Source organism: Amblyomma mixtum, chromosome 3, assembly GCF_055824585.1.
Source record: "Amblyomma mixtum isolate Tamu chromosome 3, ASM5582458v1, whole genome shotgun sequence".
Lineage (NCBI taxonomy): Eukaryota > Metazoa > Arthropoda > Arachnida > Ixodida > Ixodidae > Amblyomma > Amblyomma mixtum.
In genome coordinates, this window is record NC_143014.1 from 122,280,880 (window position 1) to 122,297,090 (window position 16,211).

The 16,211-nt window shown below is 43.9% G+C and overlaps 1 protein-coding gene across 2 annotated transcripts in view; it reads right to left on the bottom strand.

Moving 5' to 3' along the window:
- sfl (N-deacetylase and N-sulfotransferase sfl) overlaps window positions 1-15,299 on the bottom strand; it is a 46,870-nt gene extending 31,571 nt beyond the window's left edge. Inside the window, exons 1-6 of one of the 2 annotated variants that reach the window (XM_089580997.1) lie at window positions 15,125-15,299; window positions 9,868-9,962; window positions 5,748-5,833; window positions 4,016-4,641; window positions 2,760-2,989; window positions 1,209-1,412 (exon numbers count right to left, since the gene is read on the bottom strand). In XM_089580997.1, the coding sequence (XP_089437123.1) occupies window positions 1,209-1,412; window positions 2,760-2,989; window positions 4,016-4,583 (1,002 nt within the window). In that variant the 5' untranslated portion in view covers window positions 4,584-4,641; window positions 5,748-5,833; window positions 9,868-9,962; window positions 15,125-15,299. Of the gene's footprint in view, window positions 1-1,208; window positions 1,413-2,759; window positions 2,990-4,015; window positions 4,642-5,747; window positions 5,837-9,867; window positions 9,963-15,124 lie in introns of both variants that reach the window. The other variant, XM_089580996.1, reaches the window with a different exon arrangement.
- Between the last annotated feature and the right edge of the window lie 912 nt (window positions 15,300-16,211).

The following is a 16,211-nucleotide window of genomic DNA, read 5'->3' on the forward strand; positions in this document are numbered from 1 at the left end:
TGTGCTCCACATGTGTGTGCAGGGCAAGTCTCGCCTGGCCTGCTTGCTCGCCAACTTTGCTGCCAAAAGTACTGTGAAAACAGACTGTAGCTTCACTTCAACGTGCGATTATACTGGTGACAACAGACCTTTTAAAGCAAATGGCGGCCAGTTCCAAAGCACTGTCTGCTGCAGCTTCGATGTGAAACATGGCTAGAACTAGCAACACTGAGCAAGTGGCATGCTACCACCTTCCATTGCTGGTGTGCCAGTGGGCAGCATGTCGTGGCACGAAATGTGTCACTAGCATGGGTGGACCCCTATCCTTGCTCTTACGCAGCAGGCTAACACATTTTTTGTCCGTTCTGGTGTACAAGCCAAGTACATAGCAGCACTTAGTGTGTAGTTAGTCAACAAACATGCAATAACTGAGAGCACAGTGCGCCTTTTGATATGCAAAGCGCATGCATTTTTTCACTCCAATATTTCATTGGAGTTAGAGCGTGTCTGCTGCTCGCATGCTTTTAGGACCCCTTAAAGCTTGTGTGTACACTTCACGGCGGCACACAACACAATGAAGGCCACTCGCTCGTGTCGTTGCCGCCAATATAAACATGCGTGAGAGCATCAGCAGTTTGGTGTGAGGTCTGCGTCTCCTCTCGATAACTTCACACAGTTTCTTCTCACCCATGGAGCCTATTTCTACCACACACGCGTGTTGCGACGAGACACAGCCACATGCGATGCAGCGGAGAGCATCCAACTTTCGAGGGCGGGTGGGGATAGTGGGACAGCCGAGGTAGCCTGCACTTTTCTGGTTTCTGGCCACAATTCTGCTCTTTGAAAGTGGCGCTTCTAATTGTGGAGAGCTCCATTGCGAATGCGTCACACAAGTGACATAACTATGCTCATTTTTCGCAGGTGGTTTGAATGTGGAAGAGTTTTGGGACTTTCCGATTTAATCAGCAGCACAGTCACCTATCCATGCAGTAAAAATGTCGGTAGTGTTCCCGAGGAGTAGTCTATCTGTCTTGCCTAATTTGATATTTCCCTTTAGTGTCCCTTTAAATAAACCTCTGTTTTTGGTGCATTGTGCCTATCTGTTATTAATAACTTGCTGATCTAGACTGGCTTTACATTGGTGTTTACAGTCCTCAAGTGACATTCTAATATGCTTAAATACATCAACAATTCACAATGACACCAAGTAATAAGAAAGACGTAATAACCTGCACATCATGGGTCATCATGCGGCTGCCACGTTCAGCCACAAAGATGTCATCGATGTCTATGAGCAGATAACGCTGCAGGGGCAGGCTTAGTTTTCCATGCGAGAGAAAGGAAATGGCGTCCAAGAAAAGCAATTTGTGCAACCAGAAGCCAAAGCCATTTCCAAAAATAACCCTTTGGATGCCGTCGAATTTCCCTATGTCCTGCAAATGCAAGAAGAGAGAGTATGAACACTTCTTGCAGTGAATTTCAAAGACATGCCACAAACTGCAACTGGAAAACAAAAACAGTAGGGGTACACAAATATCTGAAGTTTGAATCAACTAAACAATCAGTCAGATAAATTAAATCGATTTTCAAATATATGTAGCATTTACAGTCACGGACAACTCCTATCTAAATTAGCTGGCCAAAGACACATACTCTCCAAAGTCAATTTCCAGACCATTAGACAATTTCCAGACCATAGAGGCAATGCTAACCTGCACCAAATGATGCTGTTTATTTGCCTCATTTTCCATAGCAAGAACTTTTCATGTGAAACAGCCGGCGAGTATATTACCTTCCTGTGAGGTCCGATGACCGGCCTGTCTGATGCATTACGTACCTAAGTTAGCTCTGTAGCTGATAAACCGAAACTATTTTTCCCCTCCACGAGTCGCTACAGTCACTGTGAAAAGTTTGCTAAGTCAATGCTTATGGGCACTGCATGTACAAAAACTCCCTGAATGCAGTCTATTTCATTTCCCTGCATGTTTAAACCAGTGTGCGAATCATAACATATTGCATTATGTGGTCCTTCGAAGACACTGGTTCATTCGAAGCTGGGGTGACTGTGTTATAATGGTGGCGAAATGCAAAAGACACCCATGTGCTGTGCAATGCCAGTACACGTCAAAGAACCCCACCCAGGTGGTCAAAATTTATCTGGAGCATTACATTATGGTGCCTCTTTCTCTCTTTCTTCTTTAACTCCCTCCATCTCCCACGCAGCGTGAATAAGGTGTTCGCCACAAAGTGAGACAGTTAGTGCACTTGGGACCAGGTTTAATTGCCTTTGAGGCTGCAGTAGGAGCTGCAAGCCTGCCCAGGCGTCAGACATAAATAATATATTTCTGTGGTCCTATGTGAATAAAAGCTTCCGTGTGTGCCTTCCTTCACGAAATACCTCAGGTATCATCCTTTACCAGGTCAGTGGATATATTTAAGCAGTTTTCGGTCAGGGTGACTTGCCGCACTGTGCACAGTCTTTGTGCGGTACCGTGAGGTATGCCTTAATGACATATCACTGTACCACACACTATGTGCGAGTCAATTGCACTGAAGGCAGAAATTGCACTGAATGGCAAGCAAGCAACCCAAATTACGTATTACATTTTTTCCCTTCAAAAAAATGCATTTTCCAAGAAAGTTGTAACCAAGAGAAAAGGTAAAAGGAAACAAATGAGAAGGCTGATAAATAAGGCACTATTTTATGAACTCCTTTACACTCTGCAGTAAAAGTAATTATCGGGGAGTCACTGAACATTAGTAGAAGCCAACACAATTACCTGTACAACAGTGGTATGCGGCCCATTGCCATCAGCAATGTCATCGTGCTGTGACCTGGCCTGTGCCAGGGGGACAAAAGTAGAATGGTTGGGTTGAAACACTGTCCAGTCTTCACCAGGCAAGTTACCAGAGAACGTCTCTCCAGCCCGAGCAATCCTCAATATAGACGACAAAGGGTTTAGTTGGTAGTCCTTCAGGGCCATGTTTGTGTGCATATACAAAGGAAGACCTAGTCAGAAGCGGGGAGGGGAAAGAAAAAAACAAGAAGCATTTGTTAAAATAACCCCACACAGGCAAATTTAAAAACTACAAGCCTCAACCTGCTCAGTCATCATGTCAAAGATGGGTAAAAAAAAAAAAGAAAGAAACGGAGTGCATGATCTGGCTCGCTCACCAGGCCCTTTCAATGAGATAATGTCAACTTAAGACAAGCGATGCCTTTGTGAACTAGCATACAGAGCATGTTGATTATTGATACAATATTACTAACAACGATCACTTTAGTTCCTGGAGCATTACACACATACTTATGCATTATGTTTCGGGTACAAAATGTTTTTTCTGTATATATGAACTTTATGCCCTTATGCACAACAAACCGAAAAATAGAAATGAAACAAGATTTCCAAAGCCTCAAGAAAGTTTACAAACATATTGCTGAAATTGTTGTTTTCTTTATATTACGATATTAGAAAGCAGCCAGCACAAAATGTACCAACGCACATGCATGGGCATCCGGAGGGGAGGGGCAGGGGAGCAATTTCGGATATTTTTTATACACTAGCAGAAAACAACTAGACAGCTTGATTAGCAAACTCAGGTGATAGTAACTTTTCGCATTTTGCTTAAGTTTAATTCTTTGTTCATTAATAAAATCTAATGTATGTTCTCCAAGCCTAGCACTAATTTGCTGTTTCTAATTTTTGTTTCATGTGGGTAGTTTAGACCCCAAATAGTGCTTTTTTGGTGTTAACCTACCTCCTCACCCATTCTCGACCAACGGGTCGAGAGAGCACCCAAAGAGAGCACCCCCTCAAAGAGCACCCAAATTCACTTAATAAAAACCTGCTATGGAGTGGAACAGCCTGCTATGAGCTACTACATGATTAGTCCCAGAATAAAGTCGGTAAAGAAAAGGTGGAGGTTGAAGCAGAAGAGTTTAGGTGCTCAAGGAACCCAAAAAGCACACCCAAGGAACCCATGGGTTCCGCAGTACCAAGTTTGAGAACCCCAGATGTAGCAGAAACTCCCTTACCAGACAGTTGTGCACCCGTATATGTGTCCTCGCGTGGTCGAATGAAGCCAATAATGCCAACGCTGTACTCGCGGCAGTATTTGTCGATGAGCTCCCGGTTCCACTTGTGCATGGCCAGGTACTTCTCAAAATTCTCAAAGACAATCACGGCAAACTTGCCTTTGTCCAGGTTTGTAAGCACAGGCAATGTCTTGCCCGTTGTCTCCACCTTAAAGCGGAAGCGGCTACCCTCGAGGATCTCGCAGATCTGCTTGCCCAGCTTGGAGAATTGTGTCTCCACAAATACCAGTACACGAGGGTCGAGGCGCAGCTGGGCACTGGACGCATGCACATTTGCTGCACTCTGCTCCCGAGGCCCACTGCCGTCCAGCTGCGAGCGGCACTGGAAGGTGGGGCGTGGTGGCAACGGTGACCGCAGGAGACCCCGCAGTGAGTTGTGGTTGATGACGTAGACCGAGAGAAGCAAGGAGCAGAGGCCCAGGGCCACCGCCCCAAGCATGCAGCGCCGGATGCTGAGCTGGCTGGCATGGCACCAGGGGGACACGGCACTCAGGCTTTCCAGCAGCATGGCTCAGCCGCCAGGAGCCATGCTCCAGGTGGCACCCGCCGGCTGTGCCTCTCACATCCTGCAGCCACAGGGGCACAATGTCACACTTCACAATTGTAGCGCACAGGTCTAATCAAATGCAGTGAAATGAGCATTAAGTTAGCAACAAGAGCGACATGCCGAACAAAAGCAATCTGGGCTAGAACCAAAGAAACCAATCAGGGGTAGTAACTATCCCTTTACAGCAAGATGTCTTTGTCATGGACTTCCAACCCTTTGAGCATCACTCCAATTCTGCCCATTTTCGGACCCCAAGAATATCAACAAAACAAATATCCTACCTTCAGGTAATCAAAAAATTTGAATTTCAAGGTAATCAAGATGCTTGTGAAAGCCAAGATGCCAAACTAAAATGTTTTTATTTTGTTAACAAAAATAGAGACAGTTATTTTTAGTCACATTTATTGAGATACTACACGCACTGTGGGAAGGACTACACCACGACCAAAATCACAACAGAGCACAATTCCTCGAAACAGAGTTCAATCAAAATTGTAACACCTATGATTCAACAACAAGTGCGCGAGCGACGTTGCGCCTGTCACAAGTGCCTTTGTGTAATGTTGCAGGTTGTGATAAAAACACGCCTGCCTCTCATTTCCAAGCAATTTTCATATTCACATGCTCAGACATAGTTTAGATTTCTTGGCAACTTATCTGCCCTGTTAATTCTTGTGGTTTCAATCCAGGCAACAACGCGCTTGTTGCGTTCCTTCTTCATTCATGCTACTTTTTTCCAAAAAATACCATGCAAGAGTTTTTCTGCTTCTTTTAATGAACGAAAACACGCAAATATATCAACTAAGTAGGTTTTCATGTGATGTTTGGATGAATACTCTGCTGTATAGAACAGAACAAACTCCACACTAAAGCAGGGCATGAGAATTTCTTGAAAACAAAAAATCAGAACACATGGACGAAAGACACAGGAAGAGTAGACAGCACAACCACTGTCTCGTAACTAAGCTTTTATTACTGAATTTTGTTTTCAAGATGAACTACATCTGACTAGCCCAACTCGTCATTCTTCTACATGAGAATATGGTGGATAAAAAGTGAGGGGGAGGGTGACAACCATAACACATAACACTTTATTTTACGTTACTCATAGAGACTGCATCTCACCTTATAAAAAAGGCAATCATCTGTGGCAATTCAGGGTTACAAAGGTTGATGGCAGGTAAATGCCAGTGGGAATGTGTAGCTCCACACTGCTGCAATAAAAACAACAATGACCATGGCATATTCTGCAACACCAAACTTCAAGAATATCTCACTGCAAAACATTAAATATGTAGTCTTTTTACAGAGGTCTTTGCAACTGGTACGTTTTTGAAACCTTCATCACAGTACTAAGAATACCACATGACAACAAACTGCGAAAAGCAGCAAAATAACAGCATATCTCTCTTCATTCAACCGCTTTTCCAAAGCCCCGTGAAACAGCCTTGACTATCTAGGCTGCCTTAGGTTAGATATCGAGCCACAGGACCCTGATAAAATATGGTATAATACTTAAAAGTAACAAAAATGTTAGCAATGCATATAAGGATGCGCACAGGCGCGCCAGTTTAAGGCGACTGGTATTGCTGTTTATCTTCCATGGAAATAACTTCGTACGAAAAAATACTAATTATGTTTCAAACTACAACACTGCTTGTAACATTAGTGTAATACTGCTACAGTCAGACACAACTTAAGAACACAGTGGGTTTTCCACGTCAAGGGACCCCCTTCCTACCAATGGTGTCTGCCGATTCTCATGACCCTGCTGGTGTGACAAAGCAGGAAGTGGTAGATGAAAGGGGATAATCCCTTGGCTCTATGGCCAGGGATAAACCCCTCTCTTCATTGTTGTGCTGCTCCCTACATTGTCAGGCTAGTGGGGTCATGAGAATCGGCCGACGCCATTGGTTGGAAGGCAGTCCCTTGACATGGAAAAAAGCCACTGTGTTAAGTTGAATCCGACCATCCACCATGCCAATAATTGAAATCAATTTTACAAAAGAAATTTTAGTTAGTTACTTAGTTTATAGGGTTTAACGTCCCAAAGCGACTCAGGCTATGAGAGACGCCGTAGTGGAGGGCTCCGGAAATTTCAACCACCTGGGGTTCTTTAACGTGCACTGACATCGCACAGCACACGGGCCTCAAAAGAAATGTTGTTTGCCTTATTACAGCACAGCCAACAAAAATGCAGTAGTAGTTAACCGCAAAGACAAGAGGAACATCCTCCAGATTATGCAATGCTGGAAATCTGACCAGTTTCACACAGTTTTCCCAGCAAGGAGGAAAACAGCTCTAATCTAAGGGTATAGTTATGGCTTTCTTCTCTTGCTGGTATGTGTGAAAGAAAAGCACTGGCCTCTGCACAATGCCATATAGCAGGTCTGAATCATGCAAATCAGTGCACTCTAGACATACTTCATGAATACATTTTATTATTTTTTTTTTTTTTGCAGAGCCATCTGCAAGCCATCTGAGAATGGTCAAGACCAATTTGGAGCAGGCTTTGTTATCATCATCATAATCCTCAGCCTGACTACACCAACTGCAGGGCAAAGGACTCTTTCATGACTCTCCATTTAACCCTGTCCTTTGCCAGCTGTGGCCACCATATCCCCACAAACTTCTTAATCTCATCTGCCCACCTAATTTTCTGCCATCCCCTGCTACGCTTGCCTTCTCTTGGAATCCACTCCGCTGCCCTTGAAGGTTCCGTGAAAAGGGTGTTATACAGGTTGGCTATAAAATGCTTGCATTATGTAGAGCAGAGATGACCGAGCGTTCATGCCACGTACAAGATTTCAAAAGCAAGCCGATAATTTGCAATACAATTTTAAGAACTCCCGCTTATTTGTAGTGCCTATTTGTAGAACCATGTAAGCACCTATCTGCAGCACCATGTAAGCAGGCTTAACACAATGGCATAATTGGCATTGCATTCACACCACTGCAACTCTCAACCCCATGCGAGGTTTTAAACAGAGCGTTATCACCTCAAGGCCACATCAAAAGCAGCTGTGCTGCATGCTGGTTGGTTGGTTGGTTGGTTTATTGGGGTTTAACGTCCCAAAGCGACTGAGGCTATGAGAGACGCCGTAGTGAAGGGCTCCGGAAATTTCGACCACCTGGGGTTCTTTAACATGCACTGACATCGCACAGCACACGGGCCTCTAGAATTTCGTCTTCATCGAAATTCAGCCGCCGCGGCCGGGATCGAACCCGCGTCTTTCGGGCCAGCAGCCGAGCGCCATAACCACTGAGCCAACGCGGCGGGGCAGCTGTGCTTCATGCATCATCACTTTGCTGAAGCATCGCAATGTATTACATGGCTACTTAATCCAGGTAGGGTCACATGCAAAAAAAAAGAAAAAAAGTGCAGCATATTAAGCTTCAGCTCAGTACATTCTGATTAAAACTACAAATACTGCAAACTCTGTGCCTAACTAAAAAAAAAAAAAAGTGCAGCACATTAAGCTTCAGCTCAGTACATACTGATTAAAACTACAAATACTGCAAACTTTGTGCCTAACTAAAATAAATCACACAAAGTAATCTTTGTTCTGAAAAGCTTATTATGCCTAGCATGTCCTTCCTGCAAGGACAAGAAATCTCTTTCATTGGGCTCCTGATCGACGTCAATATATGTAGAGACTAATAAAAAGGTGACAAATTATTCTTCAACACGATACAAAAAAAAATAAGTACACTGCCCTTGTGCTCTCAAACATGATAGGCACATATGTTTTTATTTTAGCAGTGTAGCATGCATTTAAAAAAAAAATAATCAGTATCAGTGCAGAGCCCTGACTTTTCTAAACCATTCGCAGTGGCACAGTGATTAGGGCATTTGGCTTTTCTGAACCATTCACGGTGGCACAGTGATTAGAGAATTTGGCTATTGAGCTGGAGCACTTGGGTTCAATACCGGCCATGGCAGCAGTGTTTCGAAAGAAGTGAAACACACAAGGTGCCTATGCGCTGTGCAATGTCAGAGCATGTTAAAGATCCACAGGTAGTCGAAATTTCTGTAGTCCTCCACTACAGTGTACCTCATAGCCCATGTGTTGCTTTGGGACCTTTAATCTCATATACCATACCTCTTCCAAGACAGCTCCTGCGAGCTGCGATGTAGCTTTTCCTGAAAGCTATATCGCTGCTCCGAAAGCCTCATACCGCTCCGTGTTGAAATCTGCCCAAAAGCTTAGTGTCAGCCTTTTGACAAAAAACGAGATCGGCTGAAAGCATAAGTTTAATGAGGCACAACTAGCAGCTGTGCTGATTCTGGAGTTTAGGAACAATATTTCTGCACGCCCTTTATCTGTGTTGCAAACCTGCGGAATGAAAGATCTGAGAGCAATGTGATTGGAATTCTATTTGGCACTATAAACAAAAAATACAAGAAATGCATGCGGGGCTTACAAACAGTATAGCATGTGTCAAAATAAAATGCTATCAAAGTAAGGTTGTCTTTACATTATAAATTACTGCCACTGTTTGAACAGTGAAATCAAAGAGATTCCATGAAATAGACCTATCTGCAGCCACATGCATCATCTGATCTATAAGAAGAAAACGAAGTTTCTAGTCCAAGACAAATTTACATTCAGAGCAGGTCATGCACCAGCCACACTTGCCAGAGAAGATGTACCACAAGCTGTGAGAACTGACTAAAGCGGTTGCTTTAATCAATTATCATAGCCACTAAGAAACAATAAACATATAAAAAGAGGCAATTATAAATGTGACTGGCAAGCAGCTACTCTAATATATCCAAGGGCTCCTCCAGCTTATCACACATACTGGCGTGATGACTGGGATTTGGTCAGATAACCGCCCTATTTAGCCAAGATAGCTTAGCACTCCCCCCCTCAAAAAAAAAAAAAAAACTGAATGCAACTAATTTCTTGAAGAAGAGATTCACAGTTCTTACTGTTTATTTATAGTTCTTATCATGTGCTGCAACTGCAGTCTCTTTGAAGAGCCCCTAGGTTAGTTTCGAATAGACACCTAAAATACCATGGAACACTAGTTGTAAGCAGAGCAATGCGACCATGTATACATGCAGCTCCACTCAAAGTACCACACTGGCTTCCACCCCCTTAGTACCTGGAGCTTCCAATGTGCATTTCAGAGATAACTATTGGCCAGATTTATGCTCGATGCATAAGCAAATTGACCTCCGATGGCGACAGCAGTAAGAAGCACGGAACAAGAAGCAAAATATAAGGCATATCCAAACCTTTGTTTTATGTGTGCTGGTTTTCTCAAAAGTCACATCAGCAACACAATGCAGTCCCTGAATGTTTTCTAACAGGTATCATTTCCGTTGCTCACCTGCGAATTGAACAAGAAAGGAATGTCAACCAAATGTAATTCATGCGGCTTAACAATGCGTCTATGAAGGACCTTGCCTAAAACTTAGCTGCTTTATTAAAGCTGCAGCTTTAATGCCAAGGGCACTTAAACATGTCATGAAAGTTTACAGTTTTTAAGTTAACAGATGGCTAAAGTCTCTTGCCCATTTGCAATAACAAACACACTGAACATGTAATACTACTGCACATAAAAATATTAGTGAGCATATGTATATTTATATAAATGTATCTACACACAAATGTCACACTCTTTCACCGCATTTACACACCTCCAGCCCATACAGATGATCTCTTACCGATTTCACCTTGGAAATTACCCCTGTTGTGCACACCATCACCTCATTCACTCAATTACCACCAACGTCAGCATACACAATATACACAAGACTCCATGGATGCCATTCGCTCCTTTCGAATCCACACAATCCCTCCAGGCCTCCATGACACCTCCCTGAAGCCCTTCATACCATCTCTTCCCCCCAACCCCCACGGTCACAGTTAGGTGGATCCCTTGCCATGCTAGATCACAGGCAATGAGCTGGTCCACAAGCTCTCCCATGAAACTCTTACCCGGGTGCCTCTGATCCAATAGTCAAACCCTCCGACCTGTGACGAGGCTGTGTGCTACAAATGCACCATAATTAAGGAACACAACACACAGCTCCACAATTCCTTTCAGACGCTCCATAGACACCACCCTCAACTCAGCATTGCCAGGCCCATACTCTCCACAAGCTTCACACCAACACCCCTTTTACTGCAGCTCACCTGCACTTCTTTCACATACAGTGTGACCGCTCCTGCCCCAACTCCTCCTCACCCTACGTCACCCTGCAGCATTGCCTCTTTCAGTGCCCACTATCCCTACAAACACCTTTCTTCCCTCTCTTCCCCCCCCCCCCCCCCCCCGCCTCCCACCTGGAGTACCTGGCTCGCGTCGGACCAGCTGGATGACCAGCATGATCTACCCATGCAAAATATCCATGCCCAGGATATTTCGAGCACTTAATATGTCACCCTTTAATAAAGTGCTTTTCTCACTCTCTAACCCTAAATAGCCGCCGCGGTGGCTCAGTGGCTATGGTGCTCGGCTGCTGACCCGAAAGACGCGGGTTCGATCCCGGCCGCGGCGGTAAAATTTCTTTGGAGGAGAAGTTCTAGAGGCCCGTGTACTGTGCGATGTCAGTGCACGTTAAAGAACCCCAGGTGGTCGAAATTTCCGGAGCCCTCCACTACGGCGTCTCTCATAGCCTTAGTCGCTTTGGGACGTTAAACCCCATAAACCAAACCAAACCTAACCCTAAATACTCATGCAATAGGCATAGCACAAGTGAAAAACAAAAATGCAAAAGTCACAGCTTCAACCACGGGAGATGAAAAGCACCACCCTCCTGTGAAGAATGCCACGAACCTATTAACTGTGTAAAGTCGCTCATCAGTGCACTCAGTGTCATCCAACTCGGCCTTCGTAATTTGGGCCATACGACAACCACACAGAAAACAGGGAGTTGCTTACTCCAAGGGAAACAGCATAAGGAAAGCAAGATGAAAGTTTGAAATAAACGAAAGGTGAGCGCAGCCGGAACCATCAAGAAGGTGCAACCAAGTTAAAGGCAAACACATGTGTCTACTAAGGCAAGTGGAAGATTTGCTTCGCCAGTTTGTAATAGAGAAAAAAGAAGTAAAAAGAAGAAGCCACTCTGCATAAACACAAATGGCACACCTGAAAGCCACTTGTAGTCGCACAGAAAAAAAAAAAAGGACACTTTGCTTCTCTCGTAACACCATGAGGTTTCTAAGAAAATGCACGAAAATAGGGGGACATTGTTTTTAATGCAGGAGTCGTTATTGGCATATATATAGACTTCTATATCACAGTCAAGATATTCGTGTCCACTTTTTCTTTACTTGTGTAGCTGAAGCACATAATTACAGTTAAAAATAGTGAGACAAATCTAGTACAAGCAACAATTTAACACAAGAACTAAAAAAAAGTAAGACAATGGGAACAGTATGTTTTAAAGGTAAAATTTCTATGCCAACGACTACTTAGGTCACTGCATTGTGCATGCAAAAAGCATGTGTGAACTCTGCTACGACGTATGAACATGGTAGTTCATTGGGACGGAGCAACGCAGAAAAGAGATGGACGAAGGAAAGAACATGACGACAACGACATTGAAAGTCAGCGCTCATGTCGTTGCGCTCTTTCTTTTCTTTGTCCATTTCTTTTCTGTGGTGCTCTATCCTGATGTGTGAACTACCACAGTAGAGCAGAGTCACCAACATACTTCACAAGCCTTAAGGCGCAGTTCTAAAAACTCCTAATGGCACCAGAGTTGTTTCCTCACAGCTGTGTTTCAGGAAAACACCCATCCGCCTTCAGGCTGTTGCTGCCAGTTTTATCTCAAGGGCTGTGTAATCAGAAGTGAAACAGCCATTAGGTCATTGACATTGTCAGGGAGGAAGCAGCCTAAAAGCAGCAGAAGAAAGTACTGATCATACCTCTTTACAGTTGAGCTATACAAAGTTTTTTTTTTTTTAACTTTGCATTCTTCTGTTCAGAAATTACAGAAACAAAAAAAACTAAAGCACTAATCTGAAATTTCAAGCTAATCAGAACAAATTTGTTAAAAAAAAACAGCCACAGCAAAAAGAAAATTGCTGTAAGGTATAAATAACAACCAGTTTCATCTCTGTACACCTCAAGAAAGCTATAAATGTGGCTGGGTGGTAGTGAACTGCACACCAGATGCGCACACATTAAGTGACCACAAATACGTAATGAAAATAGTGGGCCATATGAGCGTCTGCTGCTTGCTAACACTTAGTGCAGTTCACCCAACTTACAAGAAACTAGTTATGAAATGTACTGAAACAGGTGCACAAGTGCTACACATAGCTAATTGATGAGATTGGTTTGGTTTGGTTTATGGGGTTTAACGTCCCAAAGCGACTCAGGCTATGAGAGATGCCCGTAATGAAGGGCCCAGGAAATTTCGACCACCTGGGGTTCTTTAACGTGCACTGACATCGCACAGTACACAGGGCCCCTAGAATTGCACCTCCATCTAAATTCGACACCCGCGGCCGGGATCGAACCCGCGTCTTTTGGGTCAGCAGCTGAGCGCCATAACCACTAAGCCACTGCAGAGGCTAATTGATGAGAGTACATTGTCATCATTATAACATACCTTTTAAGTACAGTATGTATATACAAGTGCACATTCTGTTTTTAACGGCTTTGCCCAAGAATTCTGATCTCTTATCATATACCACTGGCGGCCCAACAAACAGATTAGAGCCTACAACTACACATGATGCAGCACAGCTGTAGAACCATAATCACTCACTTAAACACTTGACATCAAAAGCAGATTACCACCGTCGCTCACCACCTGTTAGGACACTTTAGTTTGTGTGGATGTGTGTACTTTCATTTCCCTCAGAAAAAGGAACTTTCAATTTCAAAGGTGTCTTGCCAAGGCCAAGCCTCATGCAGTCGCACCATTTAGCAACAAGATAACTTGACCTGCATAAACCACTAAAGTAAATCTGCTTGAACCATAAAAATAATGTTGCACGTTATTTGTAAGATTACTTCTGCTGCATCTATCTAAAACAAAAGCCAGTTTTGTGCTAGCCTTTCACAGAATGAAGAAATTGGTTGACATAACTGCAACTTGAAATCCGATAACACACCTTAGCAGACAAAAAACCTAGGCATACTAAACTAATTACATGAAATGAGCTAGGTTTTGTGAATATCAACTCCTGTACACAAGCTAATGTACTACTGCGCTCAAACACACAAGGTGTGGCAGGAGCTCAGTTCTCGAAGCAGTGCGAGCCCTGCGGAGCTGGAAACATTTAGCTGTCGATGCAAAAAGAAAAAAGAACTGGATGTTTGCATAAGTTGGGTGCTCTGAGTGAATGCACACAGATCTACTACAAAAGAGAAATGTTAGTTTGGTTAGTCCAAGTGCACTGCAAGTCATATTCAGTGCGACAGTAGTTCCATCACAATGCTTTTTTTTTTTTTTTCAAAGAAAAGATATCTCATACAGTTCTGAAACAGACAGCACTTCAACCATGTGAACGGCTAGTACATGTTTAAAACAGTTGAAAGTAGATGGAACAAACGAAACATTTGTTACACCTACGACCAAAGCAGGAAAATAAATCTAAGTTGTCAGTCAGTATGCGTGGCTTTGGGAGTTTAGTTGCTGTAAGTGGCACCGGAGAAAGCAATTCTCGCTTTGTATTAAAATTCACTCGGCAGAAAGTGCACGAAACAAGCTTATAATGTAAGCAAACATGCGCAAATGAAGCAAGAAAGGTTTGCTTCATATGCACATGAAACATCTCGGGAACACAAGTTAAAGACAAGTTGTAAAGAGGCAAGACACTTTCAACGAACGCAGAACACGTCTGTGACTTTCATTGCAACCAAGACGCTTGGCCTCCCACTCCCTGTTTATCCTGCAGGCGACCGCTGTATTTACGAACGAGCGCGCTGAGTGCGGATATCATACACATGAAATGAACGAATTTTCGGTGTTTAGACGTTCTGTAGGAGATCGGTATCCAGAATCCGTACGCGCTCTCATAAACAAGGTAGTCACCGACACTCTGCAGTTTGTTTTCGTATCGGCAAAGCCTAGAGGCGCGAGCGTCATAGCCATTCGCCAGCGCTTCTAGACATACCAAACACGCGCAGATAGCAGATGATAATACAAGATGCTCGCGCTTTCTCTTTATGGCTGCAGACCAGAAGTACCAGCAACGGAAGAAAGTACCACAAGAAGCATACGCCCTTAGACAATCGGCTTCTCAAGAACCAATCTGCCGTCATATCCTGCATCACGGCACATGCAGCAAGGCACACACCCGAACCGACGATTCCGGACAGGCAAACCTTCAAACAATCGAGAGGCTAACACTTTCACTCCTACCTGCTGGCATCCAATCTATTTTCCAGCAAATAATTAACATGAACGATACGGGCGACAAACAAAAACTTGGACTATGAATGGGATACGTGGATGCCCTCCCACAAAATATAACTTAGGCTTAAAAGCCCGAGTCCCAATGAGAGCAATAAATGTGAAAGCGGCTCACACGATACTGGTAAAGGCGATTTCACATGTCAGCTGCTGTAACTTTTGCTCGCAACTTTTCCTTTGCAGTCAAACAAGACACACGCGAAAACGCGGAAAGTGCACGAGCAAAAGCAAACTAGTAACTGCAAACACATTCGTCACAAGCGTCACTGCGGTATCAACAGTGTTGCCAAGACCTCAACAGAAAACCGCTAAAGAAGGGGCAAACTACGGTCAAATGCGATTGGTGCATTAGTTTGGGAGCGAACTTCAAATGCACTGCTAACTTCCGTCATCAAAAAGAACCGCTTAATTACACACCAGACAGTTAATGCCAAATAATTTGTGCGCTAACTTCTAGGGGGATGGCGATACAATAGAGTATCCAGAAGTGAAGCTACTGAAAGTCGTAGGAATCGCATTGATTATGGCTTCAATTTCCTCCATGGCTTCAATAAAGAAAAAGGAGGCGTCGCGAGTACCGTAGTAGTGCGACTAACCACAGGCTATGTGGGTAAGGAAAAATGGTTTGAAGTAGGTTTGTAGCACGTTCGCCCATCACTCGGAATAAAACTAGCCTAGCAGCTGACGCGAAGGCATTCTGTAATGCGGGACGAGGCTACCGCGGGAATGCCCGCCTGTCCCCTCATCATAACCGCTTCCTCTTCGCTGCGTAAGTGCGGTCAAGCAGGGAGAGGTGAAGGGCTTAGTTTTGGCCAGAATGGAAGCTTGGGCGAGTTGGTGACAGTTCACTTGCCGCATAGCGCTTAACAGACACGGACACAAGGAGACAAACAGAACGGGCGCTATCCTGTTTGTCTCGCTATTCTGTCGATATCCTGGCGCCCGTCCTGTTTGTCTCCCTGTGCCCGAGTCTGTTTAGCGCTATGTGGCAAATGTGCTTAGTTTTTGGTTTTAGGGCGCAAGATGATATTAAAAATTGATGGCCGTCAACATCGAAGACGAGCACTCTTTTTTAAATGCCGGAATCGGCATTGCGGTTCAAGTTATCGCACGCAAGAAACACGCTTGAAAACTGTTTACGTTGGGTTTTCCACATTGCGCATTGATCACATGACGTCGCTTGAATTTCGAACCACAGGAAA